Source organism: Balaenoptera borealis (genome assembly GCF_965194805.1).
Source record: "Balaenoptera borealis genome assembly, chromosome: 1".
Taxonomy (NCBI): domain Eukaryota; kingdom Metazoa; phylum Chordata; class Mammalia; order Artiodactyla; family Balaenopteridae; genus Balaenoptera; species Balaenoptera borealis.
In genome coordinates, this window is record NC_138860.1 from 33,807,429 (window position 1) to 33,834,687 (window position 27,259).

General features: G+C 47.1%; 3 protein-coding genes across 8 annotated transcripts in view; 2 read left to right on the forward strand and 1 right to left on the reverse strand.

The window, feature by feature from the left end:
* Positions 1–7,445, forward strand: part of RBBP5 (RB binding protein 5, histone lysine methyltransferase complex subunit) — a 34,316-nt gene extending 26,871 nt beyond the window's left edge. For 2 of the 4 annotated variants that reach the window (XM_082396715.1, XM_082396713.1), the window contains 2 exons: positions 1,060–1,251; positions 3,853–6,720. In XM_082396715.1, the coding sequence (XP_082252841.1) occupies positions 1,060–1,251; positions 3,853–3,914 (254 nt within the window). In that variant the 3' untranslated portion in view covers positions 3,915–6,720. The other 2 variants (XM_082396716.1, XM_082396714.1) reach the window with 2 other exon arrangements.
* A 1,468-nt stretch (positions 7,446–8,913) lies between these two features.
* Positions 8,914–15,188, forward strand: TMEM81 (transmembrane protein 81). The gene has a single exon (XM_082396950.1). It carries the CDS (start codon positions 10,320–10,322, stop codon positions 11,136–11,138), a length of 819 nt encoding a protein of 272 aa, XP_082253076.1. The 5' UTR covers positions 8,914–10,319; the 3' UTR covers positions 11,139–15,188.
* Positions 15,189–15,313: 125 nt separating this feature from the next.
* Positions 15,314–27,259, reverse strand: part of CNTN2 (contactin 2) — a 42,969-nt gene continuing 31,023 nt past the window's right edge. For all 3 annotated transcript variants that reach the window (XM_082396466.1, XM_082396465.1, XM_082396467.1), the window contains exons 14-23: positions 26,798–26,918; positions 26,139–26,297; positions 25,509–25,658; positions 23,329–23,399; positions 22,778–23,012; positions 22,320–22,432; positions 21,035–21,221; positions 20,581–20,693; positions 19,925–20,093; positions 15,314–19,517 (exon numbers count right to left, since the gene is read on the reverse strand). In XM_082396466.1, coding sequence (XP_082252592.1) covers positions 19,408–19,517; positions 19,925–20,093; positions 20,581–20,693; positions 21,035–21,221; positions 22,320–22,432; positions 22,778–23,012; positions 23,329–23,399; positions 25,509–25,658; positions 26,139–26,297; positions 26,798–26,918 — 1,428 coding nt within the window. In that variant the 3' untranslated portion in view covers positions 15,314–19,407. The remainder of the gene's footprint in view (positions 19,518–19,924; positions 20,094–20,580; positions 20,694–21,034; positions 21,222–22,319; positions 22,433–22,777; positions 23,013–23,328; positions 23,400–25,508; positions 25,659–26,138; positions 26,298–26,797; positions 26,919–27,259) is intronic.

The window sequence follows — 27,259 nt, forward strand, 5'->3', positions numbered from 1 at the left end:
AAGAGCCACATTTTCTCTCCCTCACCTGACAGACGCCACTCTCCAGCACAATCTGGTAATTTCCTGTTTGGGTGATTTTCCCTTAAAGGAATTTTCCCATGAGTCTTTTTTTTTTTTTTTTTAATTAATTAATTAACTTATTTATTTATTTTATTTATGGCTGTGTTGGGTCCTCGCCTCCGTGCGAGGGCTTTCCCCAGCCGCGGCAAGCGGGGGCCACTCTCCATCGCGGTGCACGGGCCTCTCACTCTCGTGGCCTCTCCCGCTACGGAGCACAGGCTCAAGACGTGCAGGCTCAGTAACTGTGGCTCACGGGCCCAGCTGCTCCGCGGCATGTGGGATCTTCCCAGACCAGGGCTCGAACCCGTGTCCCCTGCACTAGCAGGCAGACTCTCAACCACTGCACCACCAGGGAAGCCCATGAGTCTTTTTTATAGTGCTTTACAACTTTGTAATAATTTCATCTGCTTTCACTTCTCTTTTAAAATGGGGAGATTCTGCTCTCAGTACTTTGCCTAAGATGACATACTTTAACTCTTCTGACATCTGGCTCAGTTTGTTTAAATACCCTACCTCTCCCGCAAGATTCTCATTAGGTAGTAAAGTACTAGTCAGACTTGGACAACCTTAATTCTTCCTACCTACTTTTACAGTCTGACTCTAGAAGCCTTTTTAATTACATGGTTGAGTCTGGATTCTTACCCTGGTCTTTCGCGTACCAAAGCCCATTCCCTTTCTGCTCTCACATGCCAGTGTGCACATGTGCATTCCTGTTCTGGCTTGTGTGATAAAGTATCAGTGTGTCTTTGAGCTACCTTTTCCATTTAGAGCTGCTGTGGCTTCGTATGAATCACATAGGCCATGTGGCCAAGGAACTGTTTCTCATTTAATGGCCACTCTTCTATAGTTTATAATTAATAAACAAAACAAACTTTTCTTCTTGTATTAGTGGACCTGAGACACAAGAGCAGAATTCTTTGCTCATGGATAGGTGGCATGGCACATGGTCAGTTGGGGTGATGTGTGGATTTCTTTCTGTGCCTATCTGTCCTTTTACAGAAGTCCATCCACTACTGGGTGTGAAGGGGGATGGCAAATCCAAGAAGAAGCAAGCAGGCCGGCCTAAAGGATCAAAAGGTAAAGAGAAAGATTCTCCATTTAAACCGAAACTCTACAAAGGGGACAGAGGTTTACCTCTGGAAGGATCAGCGAAGGGTAAAGTGCAGGCGGAGCTCAGCCAGCCCTTGACAGGTAAGGACACACTGGGAGCACTGTCTGGCTTGCTTCGTGGCCTTGCTTTGTACAGCCCCTGACTCCGTTTAACTGCGGCATTGTTTCCTTCCTTCCCTCCTTTTCCCCAGTGGCAGATATTCTCTGAGTTTTAAGCTACTGCCGAGGGCAGGCTAAACCAGATTTGGCTTAATTCAGTGGCTCTTAACCTTGGGTCTATAACCAGGGGATCTCCGTTCCCTTGGTCTTATGCAAAATATTGTGTGAATATTTTTTGGGGGAAGATGCCTGTATGTTTCACTGGATTCCTGTAGGAATCTGTGACCTGAAAAAGGGTAAGAACCCCTGGTTTAATTCATTTTTTAATCTGTGTTTGCTCCTAGGTTTTTTGTTTTGTCTCAAATGAAAGATCCAGACAGATTAACCAGAAATATGAGCTTCTTTATACAGCCCCTGACTATTTAACTGTAGCATCTTTTTTCTCTCTCTTCAAATTGTTGAAATCCCAGAGGTGGTGTTTTTCTCTCTTTCCGTGGTCTAGAAGCAATGATGGAGTTGTTAGTAGTACTATCACGTTAAGGAAGAAGATGAGGTGTTTTGTTTTTTCAAACAGGAGATTACCAAAAAGACAAACTTTTTAGCTTCTTAACACCTAAGCCTCTTGAAACTTACTGTTTTCTCACTTTTATATATGATTGAGGGATTTTTATTGGAGGATGGAGAGCAGTTTCAATTTCCAGTCAAATACTTGTGAATCTAGGCTAAATGGTCTTTTGTTTGGAAAATAGTAAGCAAACTCAAGTTCATTTCTGCTCAAATATTGTTGGGTTTTGGAAACTTTTTGTTTTGTTTTATATTTAGGCACTGCTTTAGTTAATACATTACTCTCAGTTTTCTGTGGCTAGGTCAGTAGATTCAGAGGCAGGACTAACAAAATATCAGTGTTTGTATTTAGGTTTTTTTTTTTCCCCCCACTTTAAAATTTTAATTGTGTTAATCCAAATGTGATGATATGCAAAACAGAATTCCTTAAGCCAGTTAATCGTTGTGAAGATGAATTCTTTTCTACAGAGAAGCTGAAACAGACTCAATTTCTCATCATTTTGAGTATTCTCCCTCAAGTTCACTAGATTTAGACTTTTCATAGTACAACACCATACCATTGGAGCACTAGCATTTTTTTTCCCAGCAACAATATTTATGGTACTCCACTGATAATCACTTACCACCTCCACATTCAGTCCACTTAGGGCCATGTCTGTATATTTTTAAAAATAGCCTGGAAGAGTTATATGGGCATTGCCAACAAAGATTGCATGTCAGTAATTGACTAATGTAAATAAAAACCATCCTTCCATAACCCACTTCTTGCATAAGCAGATGCCACTATAGAAGAAACAATTGAAAGTTCAAATAGATTTCCCTGGCCCCAAGAGCTGAAATGCTTCAGGGTGATTTAAAATGTAGGCAAACATATTGAATTAATTGAAATACTCTAAGACATACTTTCCCAGCATCTTCAGAATCTATCTGTAATTAATCATTTGCTTTTTAATACTAAGCATATGGCAAATAAACCATTTGAAGTTTTTAAAAACTAAAATTTTCTCTCTATAATACAGTGATTTCAACTTTTAATTATAGTTGATATGGTCACTAAAAGTTACTAAATATTTTTGGCATTTCCCAAATTGGGTTTTTGTCAAAGGTACCAGGAAGTATTGTTATATTTTACAGCTTAGAGTATAATAGCAGTGGTATTTTTTAGCTATGCTTCAAAAACATCTAAATGAGATGTTAGAAAGTTTACTTAGAAAGTTTACTTAGCCGTACAGGAATGGGCCTTTTTATTCCCTAAAGTTTTCAAAATACTGCATTGAAATGTTGATCTGTGTGTAAAATACATAGTGTTTGTACATATCAGCATTTCAGAACTCCTTCTAGCAAGACTGGATATCATTATCAATGGCCTATTAGAAGTTTATTCCCACTCACTCAGCTGACAAGGTTAAAAGAGGTACCGACCTCATTAAAGGCTAGAACTTGTGTCTTGAAACAGCAGGGTGCTTCAGACTGGATTTTTATTTTCTGCATTATTGTTATCAGGGACTTGAGTTGGTCAGCCTTAAATAGAGGCAGCTATTTTAACGGCTTCACCCTTTGAAAGGACTAGAGGAGACTTTTACATAACAAGGCCAGGGTGATGATACGCTTTCTGATAACACACAGACAAAACAACTCTAGATTACTGCAAACATTTTACCAACTTCTCATGATTGTCTGCATCGCCTACTTCCCCGTGTAATCTATACTTCCTTCTTCCCATTTTCTCCTTCTCTTGCCTTGGTTCCTTGGCCTTTTCCTGAATGGAAATGGCCAGATCAAACTCCCGAGTGTGCTGAGGAGCAGGATCATTAAGAAATCTGGAAAAAGGCACTGTGATCTAGTCCTAACACTTCCTCAGAAGGGCTTTCAGCCACTAGCTGCAGTGGGGTTTGGATCTTTATGAAGGCTGTGAATCTGGGGGAGGGTGCTGAAACTGAGTATCATAGAATGCGCCATTAGAAGTCTCAGTTTCAGGACAACCTGTCATATCTTTTGTGTGGGTTTCTTTGGGCGAAGGTGGCGCTTCATCCAATACCATTTTCAGCTTGGAGGGCCCAGAGCAGGCAGAGGCTGGCTGACACATGCTGTTCATTTTCACATGGCTCCCCCAGGCCTTTGAGGTAATAAAAACTCTTATGTCTCATGTTCTTCCACACCTTGGAGAGTTTCAGTAAAAAGCAGCATGCTGTCATTGTGGATTTTCCACCAGATATTAAGAAATGAATCCTGATCCTCAGTGGCTGATGCTGAACCATCTTCAAAGATTAATTCAGTCTGATGGGTATATTTGTAGATTCAGTGCTTTGTGGACCTCCCCTCCCCGCAAATGCCTAGAGCCAAATCGTTTGAAGGCAGATTGTAGGTGTAGGCTATTGCTCAAGTTAGATAAATGCCAACTGTTTGTTAATATCTGCAATTTATCAGTTACTGAAGAAACTGTTCAGTAAGCCCTGATAGGCCTGACAAAGCTGCTATAGTCTGTTGCATGTTGCAACAGGAGATTATGCATTTCAGGTGACAGTTGGAAGACACATAGACCGCCAATAGAAGTAATCTAGCCATCTGGAATCTGGGGCTGTAGAAAATTCTTCCCTGTCACACAGCTCATCAGTATTGAACGGTACCAGTGGACCCACATCCACGAAGACACACTTTCTGTGATGAGTGAAGACCCATCAGTGAAGCTTGAGGGTAACCCTGAGCTGGGGACTTTTCAGAAAGTCCAGATCGACATAGCACCATCTATCAGATTCCCCCTGGTTACCTCATTAGATACTCTCCAGAGGGCAGTCCTCAGGATCGAAACTTGAGATGTGAGCAGAACCACCAGTGTCCCGGTTGCCCTGTGACCGCTCAAAGATTGCCCCAGAAGTAGGGCTCCTTGGCAGTAAACACCATCGGTAGCAGGTGTGACAAAGTTGTGGTCTGTCACATATGTGGTCTAAAGGCCTTGTGGGATGGTGGGCATGAAGGGAATGGTGTGCACCTGGGTCTGTTGAGGGTGGCAAAGGCCAAACTGAGCAGAGGTGCCACTTCTGGGGGCCGACAGGCCCTGCGCTGATTTCCCTGCCTTTGGCTGCACCACTGCCCTCCTGGTACTGGCCCCCCACCCTGGGCCTCTGAACCATATTCTGTTCACTTGCTGAATCTGATTGTTTTAAATGATTGGTAGGGGCTTCCTCCCCCACCTTTTTGAAAAATGATCAGTTTCTCAAAGACTAATTTATGAATTCCTGCTAAAATCATATTTTTAGATGGCTAGTTGGGTATTCTCATTCTGTGTGGTCTTATTAGCTAAGGTAATGTTTGAAAATTAATATCCAGTGTTTTCTTAGGCCACCCTGGCTTGGCTGCTTTGGAGAGGTACCAATAACAGCTGTTTACCATGAGCTGAATTTTTCTTGATTTTATATTACTGGAGATTTCTGTCATGTTGCGGCTAAATAATACTTGGGGCAGATTTTTAAGTAGCCTGGAGATCTTCTGCTTTGTTGCTGTTTCTGTGTATCTTATCTTGCTCACAGACTTGCTTGCTCTGGTATTGGTTTGTTGCCTGATGCCTCAACAAGCTTTGTTTTTGGTCTGTTCACAGGAAAGAGAGCAATAAAGAAAAAACATTAACTGACCTCAGATAATCAGTATAATAACGTAGCTCATTAGTCATCTTGAGTGCCCATTATTAATGCAAGCCACTTTTTCCTCTTATGAGTTAGGCTTAAAATATCAATGTTGTCTATTTTTAAACTGTTAAACTAGATTGGTCAGAGTACCTGTGGAAACAGAGAAACTAGCCTTAAAGTGTTAAAGGCCTGTTACTGAGTCCTCTGGAGTAGATTCTTTTATTTCACGATTTTTAAAAAAAATCAATTGAAGAGGTTAATTATTACATTTTATGTTGAAAGATCTGAAAAACTGATGCTTAAATGTACTTTTTATCTTACTGAACTATATAAAGTTTAAATTTGATTTTTAACATGTAGCATCCAGGAGAGTTTGTATCTCATAATTTCAGTCTCTTCTCAGGCAAATTGGAATTTATTTTTATTGCCAGTTTTCATCTGTGCTTGAACTTATTTAAAATCAGGTTAAAAGCAAGGTTTATAAATGGGTACTTTTTTTTTTTTTTTTTACAACTTGGGCAATTATTTTTAACCATTTTACCTTCAAGTGGCATGTTCTTCCCCATTCCAGATGACACTGGGAGGACTTTCTTCACCTTGTTCTCTTTTTACACTTCCTAGTTAATATTTCACAACAACCCATTTAAGGATGTCCCTCAGAGATTGAACAGCTTCTATGGAGTAATCAGGGAAGTGTTCATTTGATTTTACTATTTAGGATTTTATTTATTGATCAGTTGTTGGCGCATAGAAATGCCGACAGTAGTTTTCGTTAACATTTCACCATATTTGGGATTCTGAGGAGCTGAGAGTATCATTTAAGGAAGAAGGATGTTTGGAAAAGGGTTTGTTGCTCACCGTTAATCATTTAGTGGCGAAGTAGTCTAGTGTATATGAAAGATTGAAAGAGGCAGTACCCTAGAATTTCCTTTCCTCTACTTACTGCACCTTTTGGAATACGAAGCATTATATGTTAACACCTTGGAGAATGGTTAGAAGCTTGGAAAATGTGTAGAAGTCTGATCATTTTGCCTTTTTTTCTCCCTTTGGGGCAGTGCTGAGAAAAGTACTGAGGGAGGGGGTGGGGTTTGGATTATTTGTTGCTTCAGTAAAGAGTAATTGGGAGTTGGAGTTGGTTTTAACTTAAAGGGGGGAAGTTCTTAGCCCATGTGTGCTTGTAATGCATCATCCAGCATCTGTATTTGTGTTCTTGAAAGTAACTGGTCTAAGTTGATGCTAAAAGAAATCTTTTTATTTCTCATCTTTTTAGCAGGGGGAGCAATCTCAGAACTGTTATGAAGGCCCTTGAAGTTCTTCGTTCTTCCCTACTTTGCCATCGTGTGGCCTCTGGACACTGTGGTCAGTCATTTGAGATTGACTTTAATTTAAAACAAAGGCCTCTGTCTTCCACCCAGGAGGTGGAAGGAGTGAATTTTATGTTTGAATGAAGAAGTGAATTATGGAAGAAGAATATATGTCCCTTCCCTTTCAAGCATAAGTCCAAATAGGCTCTCAGGAATGAGGATTTGTGAAGACATCAAACAGGAGTTTTGACTCATTTAAACTTTAATGCTTGTTATGTTGCTGGAGAAGCGATTCCTGTTTTGCTCGTCTGTCTTTACTGTACCCAGCATCATTTCGGCCTGTCATTTCCTATCTCCTACTTGCCTTCCCTCCACAGTGCACGTCCTTGCGTGACTTGTTCTTATCTGAAATTTTGCTGCCTGTATCCTAGGAAAACTTCTGTTGCACATTCTTTCTTCCATTTTTAAACTTACCCACTCACCAGATACCTCCTATATTTCCATATTGTGTTACAAAGATGGGCAGAAAATAAAGTGCTGGAAAGATTTCAGATTTTCCAAAAGGAAAGAAAGATAAGAAAGGCCCCCTCTTTTTTAACATACTATAACATTTTGCTCAAGAAGTTGAGCTATAAGAGGGTCAGGTTTTTCTTTGTATTCTTTTCATTGCATGTTTCCAGTATTGGTTCATTCTCATTAATCGTGGTTTTTGAAGATAGCTAGTTCATTTGTCTCCAGCAAAGAATCATCAGTAGTTTATATTGCTTTACCTGTACTGGCTTCCAGAGCCAGAAACAAACCGAGGTGTCTCTCAGCAGGCTTCTTTTTTACTGGGGGTGGGGGAATCTATGCAAGGACTAAAATAAAACCGTCCAAAATCAAAGCAACGACAACACAGTTCAAATAAAAAAATCAAAGAACCTTTTTTTTTTTATCATTGCTCGTGGACATCTGTCCTTCCCATCAGTCATTGCATTTCCCCTCCTTGTATCCACACCCCTTTTCCTTCCTACATGTTTCCAGTCACTTCCTTTCTGTGAAAGGTTGCTTAGCTTTTTAAAAAAATTTTTAATTTTTGCTTTTGCTGTTCTTTGTATAAAAAGTAGCAGATTGGATGGATGTGTACACTGGGTGTTTGAAATTCTCTGAAAATCCAGAGTGAAGAAACCAGGTGTGGAGGGGCCTCTCCAGCCTCTCTTGAGTAGAGCTTTGAGCTGACTGGAAGTGCTTAATCTGGATCATCATTTTCACAGTATTTTCAAAGGAGAGTTAAACACTGTGCTTATTGGGAAATCTCTGTCAGTTGGTGGTTGCTCTGATAGGTAGCCAAACGAGGTGATTACCTTTTGGATTTTAGCATAGAAATCAAAGTAGAACACATCAGCAAGAGCCTCTTCCATTCCGTCTTTAGAACCAAAACATTCAGTAGTTGAAGCAAGAGCTCTCCCTGAGTCAGTGGCAAAATGTCTATATTTTTAGATGCCACTGCTTTTTCCTCAGATGCTCATTTTGTGAATTTCATTTCCTATTTCATATTAGACCAGTGGTTGAGATTGGTAGGTGGGTCACTAGACATGTTTTTGTTTTGCAGACGTTATTTCCATTTTGTTTCTCTTTGTACTGTACAGTGCAGTAGTATGCAAACTGTGTGATACAAGAGGTTTCTGCCTTATTTCCACATGCAGAGTAGCTGGGTGTCCTCTGCCTGAGCATTTGGATGTTCAAGCTCTGTCCATCTCCTAAACTGGCTACTGAGAAAATCAACTTCAGCCCTGTCAGAGTGTCTCTGGCAGCAGCTCCTAATAATTATTTATGCTTTTGGAATTTTTTTTCAGCTCCTAAAACCTTCTGTCTATTTCAATTTGATTTTCTCGATTTGTACAATATATGCATATTCTCTTTTTCCCTTTTGTCATCTGCCCACCCCCCAGTGTTTTGTTTTCTGATGTTCTGTAGTTTTGTACGAGATGAGACTTAGCCTTGGGTACTTCTTGCTGAAGCTTTAATGCTTTGTAAATAAAATCTGATGTTTATTAAAGAACAGGTGTAGGTGTGTGTTTGTAGACACTGGTCACTTCTGAGAGTCACCAGCCACTTCACTGTGTACAACAGAAAAAGCAGCTTACTTTGTTGATGTTAGATCTTCTCCGTGTAGAAATAACAGAGCTGGAAGGGCTAAGGGGTGGCCAGGTAGTCCAGATACCTGCCTTTGGACAAGATTATAAATAAACAATTCAAGCAAAAAGTTAGTGAAAAAAAGATCATGTAGGAATGACCTCTCTTCCAATTCCTTAGCTCAGTAAGTGTGTAACTACTCTGTAGAGGCCGCAGTGCTAGGAGACATTCTGGAGCTTACAAAAACACTTGCCAAGAGGGTCCTGCCTTCCAAGGATCTTTCTTAAAGTGTAAGTACAGATAAATTCCTCTTCATTAGCACTTTTTCTCCCTAGATTAAATAGCCTTGAAATCCATCGAATACTTACTGTCTCCTAAAGAATAAGATGTTTCATAAAGTCTATTTAAGTCTTTGATTTTAATCATCTCCAAATCTGAGTGTCCACTTATTAATCCTGTTATGTGACTGAGAATCTTTTTGACATCATAGCTGTTTCATAGCAACTTTGACCCAAGTGAATGATGAGCTCCTTCCTCGTTCTGTGGGGTGGGGGGACTGGGCTGAGAGGCAGGAAGAATTATGTATCCTCTCCCCCAGAATATATCTTCGGTACCCTTGGGAAGGAAGAGTGCCTAGAAGTGGGAGACGAGCTGCATTTAACATCGCCTGTCTTGCTGCTAAGCATTGATTCTAAAAGCCCTTTTGGCCCTTGCCTTCATGAATTTTCATTTCTATTTAAAATTCCTTACACACTTTACAAAGTGTTTTCATGTACAGTTTGTCACTTTTGATGCTCAAAGTGACCTTCCTGAAATAGGCAAGGAGGTCTTAATTTACAAAGGAGGAAACAAATTCAGGAAGGGTAAATCACTTGCCTCTCAGTCCAGAGTTCTTAATCCTTTTTATAGAAGGTTTAGGAGCATTTTAAGTTAATAATAACTTAATTCAAGTTAATCCTCTCTTTTTTTTTTTGGACTTGGTATTTGATTTCTTATTTGGGCAGATTTAGCTGGTATTTTGAAACCTTTGAATTCAGATTCTACAATTTGGAGTGGAGAGGAAAGGGTGAGGAATGGTACAGCTTTACTATGCATTGAGGTAATTTGGAAATTCACTTCAGCTTCTGACGTCTTTTCATCTTTGTTTCCCAAGAGGTGGATTTAAATTCATTAAAAGGATGGGAAAAGAATGAAGACTGGTAAGGTGGTGGTTAACAAGCAGTGATAGTAAAGCAGCAACCTTGTGACATTTTTTCTGCCTTGTGGCCTCACCTGTTAATAAGGACTGGACTTTTATTAAGTTGTATTGTTTTATTGACAATGCATGCATCATATCTTTTGACTTTGAAGGCTATCTCATGTCCAAGGAATTAAATTATGTTGTGGAGGATTTAGCTGGAACACCTCGGGTGTTGGCTGAGGGTGGTGAAATGCCTACTAAGACATGAAGAATTTGGCCACTAGTTTCATCCTTGGGAACCTGGTGTTGGCCTTCTACCTACCTTTGGTGGTGACTTTACCTAAAACACTGGCCATTCCTGAGAAACTGCAAGAAGCTGTGGGGAAAGTTATTGTCAATGCCACAACCTGTTCTGTCACCTGTGGCCTTGGCTATAAGGAGGAGACCGTCTGTGAGGTGGGCCCTGATGGAGTGAGAAGAAAGTGTAAGTCTCAGCGCTTGGAATGTCTGACCAACTGGATCTGTGGAATGCTCCATTTCACCGTTCTCATAGGGCAGGAATTTAAGCTGAGCTGTCTCAGTTCAGACATCCTGGAGACTGGACAGGAAGCTTTCAGATTCACCTGGAGACTTGCTCGGGGTATCATCTCAACTGATGATGAAGTCTTCAAACCCTTCCGAGCCAGTTCCCACTTTATAAAGTTTCAGTCCGCTCAGGAGTATGACTCTGGGACCTACCGGTGTGACGTGCAGCTGTTAAAAAACTTGAGACTTGTCAAGAGGCTCTATTTTGGGCTGAGGATCCTTCCTCCTAACTTGGTGAACCTGAATTTCCATCAGTCCCTTACTGAGGATCAGAAGTTAGTAGATGAGGGCCTGGAAGTGAATCTGGACAACTATTCCAGGCCTCAGCGCCCACCGTGGAAAAAGAAGGTGACCATAGCTGTGGGAATAGGAATTGCCAGTGGTGTGTTGGTGAGCATCGCCCTGTGCGGTGGGCTGAGGGTGATCCACAGCAGTGCCAGCCTTGAGACCTTACAAACCTTGCTGCCGAAGGGCTGGCTGCTCAGGAAGCCAAACTAGCTTTTCAGGGGAGTGTTCTGGCTGCCTGATTGTGGATTAACTAAGAGGCAGGCTTCCACTACCAAAGGAGTGAGTGGGGCTTGTGATGCGGGGCAACATCGTGGTAGCTGTGGGCAATATTCTCTAACTCTGTGTCCCAGATGGATCTCTTCCAGATCTTCCCTGCCCACTAGGAACCCAGGAAACCTGACTGCAGGTATCTCCCTGCTCCTGGGAAGAGTTCTGTCCTCCAAGTTTACATTTATTTTCTACCCTTTACAACTTGTGTGCCTCCCTACCTTGATCTCCCTTCTGAGCAGTATAATCATGTAGAAGGATATAATAGCTTTTCTAGTAAAAGTGTTTTTTCCTCTTCAATAAAAACCATTCCCAGGTGCTGTATGGAGACCTAACCTTTTCTGCCCTTTAGTTTAAAATTTCTTGCAGTTGTTTAAATTGTTCCATAATCAGTCTGGTTTTGGGTTAAACTCACACACCAGCGTTTTTAGAATAGACATTGAACATATCGCTTTGTAGGGGGCATATGCCCATTTGTGGCAGAGCCGAGGGTGTTAGTAATGACTTCTGACTCAGGTATGTAAGAGACAGTCACTAAATGTTAATAAATTATTTGCACCCCTTATACCTCCCACGTGAAGCCTTTGTGCTCAGTGCTAAGTTGAATTCCTGGTGAAACACTGGATTCTTCAGCTGGTAGATTGCCCCTGAACAGTTCCTAGGCTTGCTCCATGCTCCTGTCCTTCTAGCTCTTTGAGTGCCCTGAAGCTTGTGTCGCTGGATGTTTCTTACAGCAGCCAAGGCCCCCTAACGGAGGACTAGTACCTTCCTTCCTCAACAGGAAATCCAATCTTAAGACCTTCAGAGGCCATTCAGACTGTGTCTGAGATAATTGGCTTGGCTTGTGAAACTATCAGGGAAATTGCTCTTGGGCCGCCAGCTGAGCTAATTCTATATGAGAGAATTAGCATTTCTTCCCCTCACTTTTTTCTCAGCACAGAGGACGTAGCAGAAACAAGACTTGGACCAGTGGTTATCTTCTCTGGCCGTGTGTCTGAATCACCCGAATGAGCTTTTGAAAAATCAGATTCCTGAGCCCTAACTTGAGGATGCTAATTCAATTTAAATTATGACCAATGGATCTCTGTTATTTCTTCTATTTTAAATTTAAAAAAAAAATCCAACCCGTAGAAAAGTTGAAAGAAAGGTTTGATGACATCCACAGACCCTTTATCTGGATTCACCGATTGCAAACGTTTTGCTCCAGCTCTCTTCCTCTCTAAATACATATTGATTTTATGTGAAGCACTTGAAAGCTAGTCACAGACATTGTGACCTTTTACCCCTAAATCATGTATGCATCTCCTAATAAGGACGTTCACCTGTATAACTACAATGACTTCATCACACTAACAATTTCCTAATCTTACAAATAGTTGATACTTCGTTTCTCCCAATTTCTAAAATCTTAGAGCTTTTAACTTAATGTTTGATCTAGGATCAAATGAAGGTTCACGTATTACATTTGATTATTATTCCTCTTAAGTCTTATTTTACAATAGATCCCCTACTTTTTTTTTTTTCATGACATTCATATTGAAGAGGCCATTTGTCTTGCATAGTGTCCCACAATTATTTCCTCATGATTAGATTTCTGAGGAATGAATCTTAAACATTTTTGACAAGAGCCCAACGAAAATGATATGTACTTATTGCATGACCTCGGGAGGCACAATGTCAGGGTGACCCATGGTTGATGATAAGCTTGATCGTTTGGTTAAGGTGGTGACTGCCAGATCTCTCCAGTTGTGTATCTGTATATGTTTTCCTTTTGTAATCTGTGGGGTGATGCTTTGTGATTATCTGGTTTCTGAAAAACGTTCACAAGCGTTTTAGAATCCATTCATGGTCTTTGCCTTATTATTACATGCTGGGGATTGCAAAATGATGGATTCTTTAAATTCATTTTTGTATTTGTTACCCTGCATTTTTCTGTAAAGAAATGCTATTCTTTTTATTCTTTTGACGTTTCAATGAATTCTCTTTTTTTATTCAGTGAATTATATATAATCCATTACTGTTGTCATATTTTTGATGTTCAAATTGTTCCCAGTTTTGGCCAGAAGTCCCTTCAAGCCAACTCTTTTGTCTCTTTGGTGTGGTCCCACTTGACTTTGAGCATGTCCTTGCTATAGCAAGATGCCTCAGATGCACATTTGAACTTTCCTTTCTCCAAACCTGAATCTCCAAGGGAGATTCTCCGAGGGACTCTGTTTCTCCAAGGGGCTCTTGTTCCTTTTAGTGTGGGGAGTAGTATTTAGAAACCATGGTCTGGGTGCTAGATGTGCTCATTGCCACTGAGGAGTCACTGCTTCTAGGCTGTTTGAGTGTCCTAGGTATATGTAAATCATGAGTTCAGAAGCATCTTTGTTTTTCAGAAGTTTTGTAGGTAATTCTCGTATATAGCGAAGGTTGAAAACCACCGGCTTAGACTCATGCATAGGGAGTCTTTAACTATTGCTCTTATTTTGAAAAGGTCTTAAAATTTCCACACACCCTTTCACCCATTCTTTCTACCTCAGATAGGATGTTATTCAGAAGACCTGTTGTGTTCCTGCTATTGACTGTGTAATGGAGCAAGCTAACTGAGGCTTATCTTTGAAACACATGATTGTGAGGATCAAATGAGATCCTGTGAGTAAAACGTCTCTGTAAACTGTGAATGACCAGACATGCATGAGTTGGGAAATGTCACTAATGAAGCTCATTACTTTAGACTTGGACACTTCGCTGAAGCAGTCAGGAGAGAGCTTGCTCTGCTTTGAGAGAGGACTGTAAAACATTAATATTACATTGCTGAGGAGGGTTGAGGGGTACGGTGTTTCCCATTTTACAGATGGAAAGACTGAGGCCCAAGAAGAGCTAAATAACTTCTCCAGCATACTGTTGTAAGCCGGTAGTCGAACAGGGGATGGAATATTGTACAGCTCTAGGTTTACAGCCCTCTGTGCATTGGGATCTTGAATTTTGACTCTGAGGATGTGAGGGGATTGAACAGGGAAGAGAACAAAACCCCCTCAGATGTGTTAGTGCAGACCAAAGCCCAGTTTAGTTCTTTGAATTCTGTGCATGTGGTCTGCCTCTGGGTCAATTCTGGAGGATCAAGGAGATGCTGCCTGGACTAAGATTTGGGCTCCAGAGTGGCCAGCGCTCCCGACGAGGCTGTGTTGTGGTAACTACCACTATCTATGTGGCCCCCTCAGGGGCTCGTCAGCCTGGGCTTCTTGTGCTGAACAGGCCCTGGGCACACAGCTCAGCACCAAGTAGTGGGGCCTCTGCTTGCCTTGCTTTCTTTCCCTCTTCCCTGAAAAAAGCTGTCAGGCTCAGTCAGCACGGAGCCCTACCTGCTTTGCACCAAAAGAATTGAACACTTACACACCTGCGTAAGTGTATCACACATCTCAGGTGTAATAGAAGTTGTGATAAATGTTGAATGCATGGTAGTGTTGCAGCTGGAAAATGTGACTAGAAATTCATATTCTTTTGGCTGTTGTGAACAGAGGCTAGAGGCACCTTCTCACCAGGAGGAGGTCACTATGTCTCCGCAGGGAGAAGACTTCCCTTTGGTACTGTTGAGTCAATACAGGTATCCCCCGCTTTTTGAAAGTTCACTTTCCACCACTTTGGTTTTACGAGAAACCTACATTAGTACCTGTTTTCGCTAACTGAAAAGAAGTCTGAAGAGGATTTTCACTGTTTCAAAAAAAAGGTAATTGCTTCTTTGCTTTACACCATTTCAGCTTAAGAAAGATTTCATAGGAACACTCTACTTTTGAGGAGCGGGAGAAACCTGTACCTCAAATGTCTTAAAAATCAGGGAAGCTCGGAGCAGTACCATCAGATGAGCACTGTTTACTGCCCATCCTGTTAGGTAAAGCCAGCCAGCCTAGGAGAATGCCTGCTCTGCTCTGCTGAGGCCTGCCTTAAAGTTGCTTGGCCTAATTTTTCTTCCCTCCCAGGACTGAATAAAGCAGTATGGACCGTGTGTTGTGACTTCCTTAGAGGTGACTGTGTGAAGGCTGAAGGTGTTGGGTAAAAGCCTAGGGTTAGAGAACAGGACAAGGAGATACTCTTTAGTCTGAGGATAAAAACACCCACAGCTGGTGCCAGCTGCCTCAGCAGGTTGAGAAACCATCTTTATTTAAGAACTGCCCGCTACCAGAGTCAATAAATAACTACCATTATAAGAAGTGTAAGAGAGACAGACAATAGGTCAGTGGGAGCGGGTCCATTTTAACAGAAACTGAGTTAAGTCAGTGGTCCAATGAAGCCCCAACCCTTGCCCAGCTGTGAGCTTTTCTAAGCTATGCAGGCCCTGGAGGGGGTGGGTCAGTTGGAGTCTGGGGGCCAAAGCAGGGTGCACCCCATCTGAGGGCATGAGGCTTCCTAGGGCTCTGGGGAAAGCTATCAGACCCATTTGTTTTTTCCTCTCCAGTTTCCCTTTGTTGTCCCGCCTTCCCAAAGCCTACGACCATATATACAGCTACCAGGCACCTCTTTCCATGGAGCTCTTGGAAGTTCCTTGAAAGTGCCCATCTAATCCCTCATGCCACTCCAGGAGCCTCTCTGGCAACCTTGCTCATCTCCAGGATGAAGCCCAGGTTAGGTCTGAGCCAGGGCAATAGCTACACCTATGCCTCAAACCCAGGTTTGAGGGTACGGCTATCCCTCCGATACAGAGGAGCCCAGTAGGCGGTCGTATTCTGAGATCAGGAAGCACACAGTCCTCTAGCTGGGGAAGAGATGAAGGGAGTGAAACATTCTAGAGCCAGCTCGGGCTCTTGCCCAGAGTAGACTAGCCTGGCTCCTGCGGCTGCCAAGAGGCAGCGGTGTGTGCTGGGAAAAGAATGCCTGGGGTGAGCCTTGCCGCGTAAATGACTGTGACTGCAGTCACTCCCCCCGCGTGCTGCAGGGGCCCCAGCAGGTAGGAGCTCCAAGACTCTTCCTGTGCTGAGCACATTTTGATTCCAAGAATCCCAGCCCTGAAGGACACTTGCAGCGTCCCCTCCAGTCTTCACCTACCCTAGACCCCAAGACAAACAGCTGTCAAAATTTCTCAAAGGTCCCTACAAAAGGAAGAAGCCTCTCAATTACTCAGTCCAGGGTCTCCTTGCAGACGTTTTTTTCTGACGTCTCTCCTGTCATTTTATCAAAAAGAGCGCCCCCCACCCCCACCGCCCATGGCCCTCCTGTTCCCTGCGATCACCTGTATCATTTGATTCCCTGGATGAAAGTAGGTAACCCAATCGCGCTGGGCCCTGAGGCTCCACCTGAAGAGAGCTGCCCTCCCCCCAAGGGTGAGGTATACATCTGGGCTGTTGGAGCAACCAGGGCCGAGTAGCCAGGGCCGGGGCAAAGGGCGCTATAGGCTGAGCCCCAACGTACGCAGAAAGGAGACTCTCCCGAGCCCTGAAGCGCTGCCTGTCCCTAGTCCTCAGGCACTTGCCGGCCACTAAGCTGTAGGGTGAAGTACTGGTTTGTGGCTGTTTCCCCTTGGCTGCCTGTCTGGGGCTTGGCGTGTGAGAGGGGAGAGATCCAGGATCGAGTCGTTACCACAGCAGGAGCGAGCCTCAACCCATGCGGGCAGCGAAGGCGACAGTCAGTCCTCTTGGGCAGGAAGGGACTCTGAGAAGCTGTCTGATCTCTTCTTCTGCCTCCACACCAGCTCCTGTGCGGTCACCTCACCAACAGGCTGTTCCCTTTTACATGCCTGCGTGTCTTCAAGCCACCTGCTGTCTTATTCAGTCTTAATCAGCACTCTGCCTGAGTCTTGGCCTGCAGGAACATCCAGTTTAGTCCAGCTCTGTGTCCCCCAAACAAGTTCTCCCTGCATGGGGCTTACGTTTTCCTGAGGCTGAGTTCTCCTAGTTAGAAAAACCCTTCCTGGGTTTCCCAGAGGGTCTGTCTGCCTCCACAGAACTAAGACTCTTAGTCGTTCTCTCTTGCCTCAAGCAAGCTTAGGGGCTGCAGCCGCCAGCTGCACAGGTGAGTTCCTGTGCCGGTCCAGCCCAGCCCTCTCGGCCCAGCATCTAGACACCTGTCCCTTTGCTGCTCCTGCCGCAGCCAAGGCAGTGAGGAAAGAATCAGCTAAACTTTGGAAGAAGGTTTTCTACTTTCAGCATCCCCTTTCTGATAGAGCTGGGTACAGGCCAAATCACAGCCACGGGGGACCAGGATGGATGCTAGACCAAGTTTGGGTCCCTGCAATGGAAGAATGGTCACTCAGCTGAGCCCCCAGCACCTCGCATGGGGGTGAAGGATGGGAGCAGGTGAGGAGGGTTTGATTGGAGGGCTCCAAGGAGGCAGTCCTGGGCCAGGGGCAGGGTGGTAGGTTCAGTGGTGGCAGGGAGAAGGCATGTGAGCTTACATTTTTAAAAAATTGTAGTGGGTAAACACCAACATAAACCTGCCCAGGAAAATAGAGCAGGACTTAAAAAATTTAAAAACCATAACAAAATAGAGCTCTAACTGTAAACTACAGAAACCAGGCTCAGGGGGCCTGTGCCCTACAAGATGCCTGTCCCGCTGCTCCTATATGTGAAGGGCCACCTGTCACAACATATAGGCTTTGGAATTTCCTGGTTGTGCCACCACTGCTGCCTGGATTTGGGGAATTCCTGTCCTTGCTTTGGCCTCTTTTCTTGGAGCAAGGGCAAGGGGAGCAGGGGGCTTCAAGCCAGCACTGCATATTGAGGTCCCAGCAGAAGCTAGGCTCAGAAGGCAAAGAAAGACTGGGTCTCCTGTAGTCTGCATACGCCTTGGGTTGGGACCCAGCCATGCTGATCACCCCACCATCACCCACCTGAACCTCTTGAAGCAGAATTTTCATAGCCCACTGCCCTTCTTAACCACCTTCTTAACCAGGTCATAGCCATTCAGCACTGCCCCCGTCCTCTGGATAGACAAAGAGCCTGGGACAGGAAGGTGGGGGAAGAGTGCTATCCCAGCCCCATCACTGACAGGCTGTGTGACCTGAGGAAGGCCCTGCCCCTTCCAACTCCGTTACCTCACCTGTAGAGTGGGGGCTTGGGCCCAGTGAGGTCTAAAGCCTCTTCCAGCTCTGACGTGCTGTGACTGGTAATACACCCAGAGCGCAAGCTAAGATGTCCCATTTATTTACCCCTTTGTCTTCTTGGGGAGTGCAAAAGAGCATCCGAGGCAGCCTGGGGGACGGGTTGCCAGGTGGCCCAGGGCATTCCTGCGAGCAGGTAGGGCCGCATTTATCCTTTGCCCTTCTCAGAAGACTCCTGACTCCAGACACACAGAATTACAGCTGCATTCTGCTGGAGGAGGACGGTGGAGGCGCTCCTGCCTCCTACCCAAACCCGGGAGGGACCGTGCAGGCTGGGGCTTGGTGCGGTGGGGGACCTGCCCAAGACAAGCCCTTTAGTCACCCAGCCACCTGTAGTGGCTTCTGTCACTCTGGGGTGACAGGGTCGGGTTGGCAGTATTGGCTAAGAGGGCAACGTCACCTGGATTGTGACTGTGCCTCAGGCCAAGTCTGGTGCCCCTTTCCACCAGGAGTCTCAGCTTCTCAACCCTTCTTAGCTCCCACCCAGCAGTCGGGAGCGTCGCCCCCCAGAGCTGCAGGGGCTCAGGCTCCCGGCCTCAGACACCAGAGCACTGGTTCTCAGCCATCTAGGCAGGTGGCAGGGGCCTCCAGGGAGTTATCCAGGACAATGTCAGGGTCCAGCCGTGCTGTCCTGTAAGAGGAGAAAGTAGGAGAGTCCCTGGCCCCCAGGTTTGGGCCTCTCCTTAGACTGAGAGATGCTGCTGTGTAAGCTTTGTCCCGTTCCTGTCCAGTGTTCCCGGGCTTAGGACTCCGCTCTCTGGAGCAGAGTCCATATGCGGCCCCAGAGTGCTATCTCCGCTGATGCGCAGATACATGTTTAAACCCCCTTCTTCCTGTAGGTCTTCCTTCCATCCAGGCACCCTAGAGGGCCCAGGCATAGGGTTCAGTATCATCATGGAACTTACTGTCTGGTGCCTCTTGATTTAAAGAAAAAAAATCCTCGCATGGGTTCTATCCTGTGGCAGAATATGAAATATCCTACCTCCTACGAAAAGGGCACTGTTTAAAGTAGGTATTTAAAACCAGTCATTCTCAGGCACAGTGTTGGGCCACCTTGGCATTGGGAAGGGACTGGGGCCAGCTGGCTGTGTCCAACGGAGGTGGGTGTCCAGCTGTGGCGGAGAGGGAGGGGTGCCGAGATCAGAGCTCCAGGTAGCCTATGAGGATCAGCGTCGCCACGGAGTGACAAAGGACGGTGCCAGGATGTGGGACTGGACAGCCTGCCGAGTTCTCCACCATCATGCTTGTGCCTGAAACCAGCAGGCGGAAATGGGCTGAGTGAGCTGGGCCTGGGACCTGCACATCCCTGTCCCACCCTCAGGACAGAATCCAGACCTTTCCTAAGGAGATTCACAGCGGGCTGGCTTCAGGACGGGGAGGTGTTCTCAGCCCTCCTTCTGCAGTGTTTTGTAGGACCTCTGCTTTTGTTCCCGTGAAAGGAGCGCACTCACCTCTCGGCCCTCAGGGATGTTTGGGAGTGGGAAGGAGGGGGCAGCAAGGGCAGTTCCAGGGCTACTTTGCACTTGGTTCCTGCCTGCCTGCTTTTTTCCCCCTTGGGGACTGGCTGGGTTGGGGTCTGGCTTGGGTGGGAATGATTCCTGCATCAGGCATCTGGATGGACCCTGATACTCCTGGGGGATAAGGGGAGAGACAGCACCTCCATTCCTCACGATGTGGACTTCTGCCGGGACCCCGTCCCCCCCTGGCCCTGTGGTCCGAATCTGCACCAGGGCATGGCCAATGTCTTCAGGAACCACAATTTCTATCCAATTCTTGCTGGTGAGGTGGAGCGTGGGAGTCGGGTGTAAGTCGTTCTGGTACAGCATCTGTGGGAAGGGGGTTAGCCAGGCAAGAGCTTCCTTACACCAGGACTGATTCTCCTCTTCCCTAGGCCCAGGAATGGGAGGACCCCATACGGTTCTGGGCCCTCGAGGTCCTGCCTCCTCACCCCTCCTGTTTCCTGTTGACCAGGTCCAGGCTCTTGAACAAGCTTCTCACTGGGACGAGAAAAGCTTGCAAGCAGCTGCACTGGTTTTGCAGACTCCTTAGACCAGAAGGACCCAGACTTCACCCAGTCCATCGCTGCCCCCGTGAAATGAACCCTGCCTTTCCGCAGTCATACCATTTTCTTCTAGTCTCTACTACATGCTCCCTGAAGAACTGCTCGTGAATTTCACGCCACTCACAATCCCAAACTCTTTGCTTACACCTAACTCAGCTCCTTCTGGCTAGAAACCGCAGCTCCCTTGTGTTTGCCGGAAATACAAGTGAGCGCTTCCTCAGCGTTCAATGCCTGGTTGATCCCTTCCTTACCTTATAGCCTGTGACTGCAGACTCATTTCGGAGCGGGACCACAGGGTCCCACTTAATACTAAGACTGGAGCTCGAGAAAGTCCAGGAGATGTTGCCAGGGGGTCGCCGTGGAGCTGCCAGAGGAGGGAGAGAGTCGGGGAGACCTCCTAATGTTTCCCCACCACTCACCCCCTTGCTTTTAGCCAGCCTTTTTCTAGACGTCTGCCCAAAGCAGTTGTACCCAGAACATTGTGTCACCACTGCCTGAGAAACAAACTCCAACAAAGGTTGGAGAAAAGGGAGGCACTTCAGAGGCCATGAATTCCATTCCCTTATTATTATTAGACGTGCTGCCTCGTTTCTGTCCCGCCCAGGGCTTGTGGGCTGGAGCATTTGTCTTTCGGGGAAAGAGTGATCCTAGAGGCACCCCCTCCAAAATACACCCCTCCACACCCATCCAGGCTGACGGACTCACGGGGCTTCACGGTCGTGGCATTGGTGGAAGGGCTGGCCGGCCCAGTGCCGGCCCGGTTGTAGGCCCGCACAGTCACGTGGTACTTGGTGTTGTAGTGTAGGCCGGTGACTAGGGCACTGGTGTCTAGCCCTGCTGTCCTCACTCGGTCAGCAGCTGCTTCTTTGTCCCCGGCTTTCCAGTAGCGGATCTGAAGGGGGCAGGGGTACCCTAGGGTCAGCCGTCAAACCCAGGACCTCGGGGCTACCCTGACCCTGGCGCTGGACCTGCATCCTGCTCCTCGCTGGTGCTTGTAACTCAGTCTCAGGTCTCAGAACCCAGACACTAGATCATGAGCTCCAAGAGAGCAGGGACAAGTTGATGTAAGTTGCTGCTCCCTTCTTGGTGCCCAGCAGATTGCCCAGTTCAACGAGAGAGCTTAATACGTGGGCTGAACGAGGGAGTGGGGGTGTGGGCACAGACTCAACCTAGCGATGGCCTGCTGAAACCAACCCCATTTAATTAATTCAAGGAATCCCGTGGGGACTCTGTTTAAAGGCTATGAAATGCACATTGTACTTGCAAAGTAGTCCCCCAGCCCGCACTCCAGCAAGCTTACGAGGGCTGCCTAGTAAATGCAAACCCATTGTCATAGACCTTGTAACACCAAGGCCTTCTACTAGATAGTCTTCCAAATCAATGGCAGAGTTTGCAGCTATCTCCTCAGTGGGGCTCGCCTAACCCATCGTGCTAGAGCCCAGGGCTGACCCCCCATGAATGGAATTTACAACATCACTAGTATGATGATTCTCCCTTAGACAATGACATTTCCTGCTTGTCCTTCTGTCCCTTCCTCTCGCTTTCTCTCACTCTCCATCCACCCCCACATGTACCCCAGTGTGGAGTCACCAGTGGGCCCAAGAAGCTGCCGGGCCCCGAGTTCCTCAGGGACAGGATGAGCGGCTGGTACATAGAGGAGGCCACGCTGGTCTCTGCAGCCCTGAGGATGCCAGGCTAACTGGGCTCTGGCATGAAACGGGCAGGCCGTGCCCCTTCCAGAAACCGCTCCTCCTCCCCTGGGCTCCCACAGCGTCCAGGGCCGGCTCGAGCCAAGCAGTAACGTCAAGGCTGTCCACAGGCATCAGCCAGAGGGGCTTAGCTGAGGTTGCGTCCACGGTGCTGCATAGACTGCGTGCTGTGTGCCTGGTTAGTGGATGAGTGAGTCCAGGAGGAGGACTAGCAAGCCATGAGGTGCCCCCGCGCCTTGACCCCCTGGCCCCTTCCTCTCCCAGCCCAGGTCAGTGCTCACCTCGTACCCCAGGAGGATACCATTCATGTCCTGCCGCACCGGTTCCCAGGTCACGTTCATCTCTGAGGATGAGACCCCTTTGGCCCAGACCTTGGTAGGGGCCACCCTGGGCTCTGGGGACCGACACAGAACATGGGTTTGGATTCCCAGGCACTCCCTGTGCCCTACAGAGCAGCTGCCAACTGGGACTGCCCTCTCTCAGGATTTTAAAGAGCCCAGGGTGCAGGGTGCAGAGCATCTCCCGGGGCCCACTTCTCTTTCCAGAGAGCCTCCCTCCTCTAGGCCTGAGGGGAGACGAGGTAGCGAGGGCTGGGAAGGAAGCCAGGGGCTTAGAAGCCAGGTGTCCTCTCCACCCCACCTATGGAACCCAGCAGGGGTGTGAGGAGCACTCCGCCACCCTACACCCCGTGGACAAGCTGCTGGGGTGGGGACGCCGCACGGGCCCCGGGGTGGCCCACCTTCCTCAGCCGAGTACACGATCGCGGTGAGGCTCTCAGGCCCATCCCCGCGGTGGTTGTAGCTGCGGATCTTGACCTCAAAGGGCGTGTAAGGCCGGACGCTCTCGTTGCTGTAGACGAAGTACTGGGCATCGGCGCCGGGCACCCGCGCGGTCTGCCAGCTAGTGCTGCCCTGCCTGCGGAAGGACAGCAGGTAGCCGAAGCCGTCTCCGTTCTGGTACTCCCGGGACATGGGCTGAGGGGCAAGAGCGTGGCGTGGGCGAGGGGCCGCGGCTGCGTTTCCCTGCCCGTCCTCCAGCCCCACCCAGCCTTCACCGAGAGGGGTGGCCCCAGGACTGCGGTGGTTCCATCCTGCAGTGGGTACCAGGGGAGGGGAGGGACCTTGTCTGCTCTGGAGTCAGGACCGTGCAGTGGCTCTGTCTGGGTCCTCTCTGCATGCCGTTCAACTCCTGAGACGAGTCCCACCAGGTGCGGGTGGGGGTGAGGGTGGGGTAGAACTTGTCCCCCCAGAGAACTGGAGGCATAGTCCTGCCTCTGTCCTTGCAGCTTACCGTCCAGTTGACAATGAGCTCTCCAGGGGCTCCACCACCTCCTCTGAGACCTGAGGGTGCCACCGAAGGGGCTGTCAGGGCCAAGGGACACAGGCAGTTAATGGGCCGTGAGGGAACAAAAGCTCTGAGTCTGAGACCGAAAAGCATCCTAGGCCAAGGACACCCTTCCAATGGGCCCTGGCTATACGCCAATAAAATGGACAACCTAGAAGAAACGGACAAATTCTTAGAAAAGTACAATCTCCCAAGACTGAACCAGAACCAGGGAGAAATAGAAAATATGAACAGATTGATTACCAGTACTGAAATTGAATCAGTAATTTAAAAACTCTCAATAAACCAAAGTCCAGGACCAGATGGCTTCACAGGTGAGTTCTACCAAACATTTAGAGAAGAGTTAACACCTATCCTTCTGAAACTATTCCAATGGGCCCTGGTTTTGTCCTTCAAGAGTCCCTCTGCACGTGGGCTTTGCAGTCAAGCAGACCTGAGATCAGATTCCACCTCTGCCACTTACTAGCTGAGTTTCTCTGGGCGAGTTACTTAACCTCTCTGAGCCTCTGATTCCCCTCTCCGTAAGATAAGGATAATAATGTTTCTCTCAAAGGCTGTAAGAAGAATAAAATTAAACAAGACAGTGGCTAGCATATACATACAGTATACACTCCATAAATGATTATCCTCATCCCTCTTGTTGGTTTAAACTAAGTAGCAGAGACCAACTCCAATTTGCTTTAAATTAAGGGGAATAAATAATTCAGAACTGCAGTTAATCCAAAAAACATTTCTTTTGGGTTACAGGGTGTTTTATTATTATTATTTTTTATTTTCATGGCAGACTTAATTTCCTAATTGTCTCTAGTATTCAAAAGGCTGATATTAAAACAAGAATGTATTTAATTAGATAGTGAAGCTTGGCAGGGGGTAACTTGGCTGAGGGTTAAAATATATCTGTAGATGATCCAGCAATTGGAGACTTATCACTTGGTTCTGATGACACTTTAAGGCCTTCTCATTTGCAAAGGGCACTTAAACACATTACCCATTTGATCCTGTGAGGTGGGCATTAATATTACCCTTTTCAGAGTGGAAAGATTGAGGCCCAGAGCAGTTAAGTGACTTGCCTAAAGTCACACAGCTAATAAATGTCACAGTTTGAATTTGAACTCAGCTCTTCTGATTTGAAATCTCATCGTCTTTCTTCTGCACCATAGCTGTCTTTGTGCTCAACTCCTGGATACTACAGTGAAGGAGACCACTCCTCACCCTTTGACTGTCCAAGAAGTACAATCAAAGAAAGTGCTCCTTCTGGAATTCTTTACTCAGGAGAGGTACCAGTTAAAAATATTGAATGATTCCAGAAAGAGCCTGGAGAGTCAGCATGGGGCACATAGGAAACCATGTTTATGGACACAAAAAGGCAGACCCTCATTACACATCCAGCGGGGCAGGCCTGGGTGGGTGTGGAGGGGAGGCAGGTCCTGATTCCATACTGCTGGTCTCAGGATCCCAGGGTTCTCGTTCTGGGCCTTCACCTTCACCTCTTCCCTTCCTTCCCCACTCAGGTTCTGACACCTACCTGCCTTTCAGGGAGGGTTGTGGGCAGATTGTCCATTCCTCCTGCTCCCAAAGAAACCATCTAAAGAAGGACTTAGAGCACCGGCTGCTTACTTAGTGCCCTGCGCAACACACACACACACACACACACACACACAAACACACACACACACACACACCCCTTCCTCATTAACTGATTCCTGCAGCTCGTGCACTTCCAGGGAGGATATCTGCCCATCACCCCATGGTCCTGGGTTCAAGTCCAGGCTCTGCCAGTGTGACCCTTCCTTCCTCCAACCTTTGGTTTTTCCATTTTTAAAAAAATTAAACTTTTTACTTTGCGACAATTGTAGATTCACATGCAGTTGTAAGGTTGGCCTATTTTTTAAATGAGGGGTTTGGACCGGCTGGCTTCCAGCCCTGACAGGCTGTGGCCCAGGGCACAGTACGTTGTGCAGTGTTGCGGCCTCGCTCTGACTTGTGTTCCTTTCCCATCTGTTTTGTTAGAGTCCGAAGCCTGGTGAGCAGGGTTGGAACTCCATGTAATTGCTGCTTGCTTGGGGCTCCCTTTAAAGAGGGCTAGGGTGTGTGCCCTGACATTACTTCTCACCCAGGGCTCTGACCTGCTTCCTTGGTCCGGATTTTGCTGGAGGGCCCACTGGGCTCCCCAGTGCCCAGGATGTTGCTGGCTGAGACCCGGAACTCATAGTCCATCCAGGGCGTGAGGCCCAGCACCTGGGCGGTCTCGGCGTTGCCCTCGATGTTGGCGGGATCTGCAAGGCACCAGGGAGTCAGTGTTCTGCACTTCATTTACTGATCTGGATGGAAAGGGGCAGGGACTAGGTATGAATCACTTTTTTATACCCAGCTTTCACGGTGGTACCAGCTATATTAAGAGTTCAATACCTTTTCCAGGAATGATTGGGAAACTCGTAGACCTCCCTGCCTTGGAGCCTTTGTAAGATGTTGTGTGCACCCCACACCCACATGAATGTTTTCATTGCCCCATTAATAGTTCTGCCAATGCTTCAAGGGTGCAGACTGAGTGCCTCCCCCTCCAACTCTCTCCCCATTCTTCTGCCGCCTGTGTGACCATCTTCCCTAATGTCCTGGGAGCTCCCTGCAGGCAGGGGGTCTACACTTGTCCCTCTTCGAAGATCCAGGCTCAGCCTTGGCCTCTGACCCCCAGCCCTCCCCGCCCCCCCTACAGCCAGGCCTAATCAGTACTGACCTGGGTGGGGCCTCACACTTACTGGTCCGAACCTGCTTCCACTTCCCTGCAGGTAGAGTGCGAGCTTGCAGGGTGTACTTGGCAATGGGGCTGTGGTTGTCAAAGCCACGGCTCCAGCTGAGCTGGACAGTGGTGTCACCGATGTCTCTCACAACCACGCCTCCTGGGGGACCTGGCGGACCTGCACCAAGAGGTCAGAGCAACAAATTTGAGCCAACCTCCTTCAGGCTCGCTTGGGCTGGTGCAGTACCAAGAGGGAGCAGCAGAGGGCGCAGGAAACACACACCGGGTTGGGAGGGCAAGGAATGGGGGCAGTAGTGAGTGGCGCATGGGGTGTTTTGAGGAGGAAGGATGTGTCCAAGGCTGGAGGGGTCACAGAGGCTCTCACACAGAGATGTGTATAGATTTCCCAGCACGAGGCTTTGAAACTTCTGGCCTCAGCAAGTTCTCCAGTCTTGGGATGTGTTAGGAGTGGATTTTTTACAATTTTAGCTTTGGAGGAAGAATATTTTATTCATTTAGGATCTGCCAAGAACCACGGGATGAGTTCAGCTCAACAGACTTGTTAGGAGCCCTTCCCACAGCTTTCAGGGAGAGGTGGGAGTTAGGGAGCGAAGGTCAGAATAGCCCAGCCGGCCCCTGAGGGTGTCACGGTGGGGGTAGGGTGGGAAACCCCATCACCTCGGACCAGGACTGTGGCCTCCTTAGATGCACTGTCCACCACCGTCTGGGCCATGCATGTGTACTTCCCACCGTGGCGCAGCTGGGCGTTCAGGATGGTCAGATCCCCAACCGTCTCCTTCTGCACACGGGGGACAGGAAGCGGGGCAGGTCAGAGGAAGCAGCCCTAGGCTAGTGCCTGAGTCAGGGCACAGGAGGCAGGGCTCAGAGTGCCCTGCTCTGCTACTTCCCCAGGCCCCTTGCACCTCGCTCTTCCTCTCTGTTCCATGGGAGGGATCGGCTACTCTCTACTTGGTACCACTGGGGATTAAACGACATTTTTTTACAGAAGACAGTCAGTGATGGTTCAAGTTAATGATATCATCTGCGCTAGGGGGCAGGATAACAACAGTAGGGGAGTGAGTCTTGTTCGGTGTCTGGAATTCCAGGTTTGACCCTAACCCTCTTCTAAATGCATAGACG

Excerpts from the sequence above, each read along its gene's own strand:
- TMEM81 (XM_082396950.1), top strand. The coding sequence starts at position 10,320 with ATGAAGAATTTGGCCACTAGTTTCATCCTTGGGAACCTGGTGTTGGCC.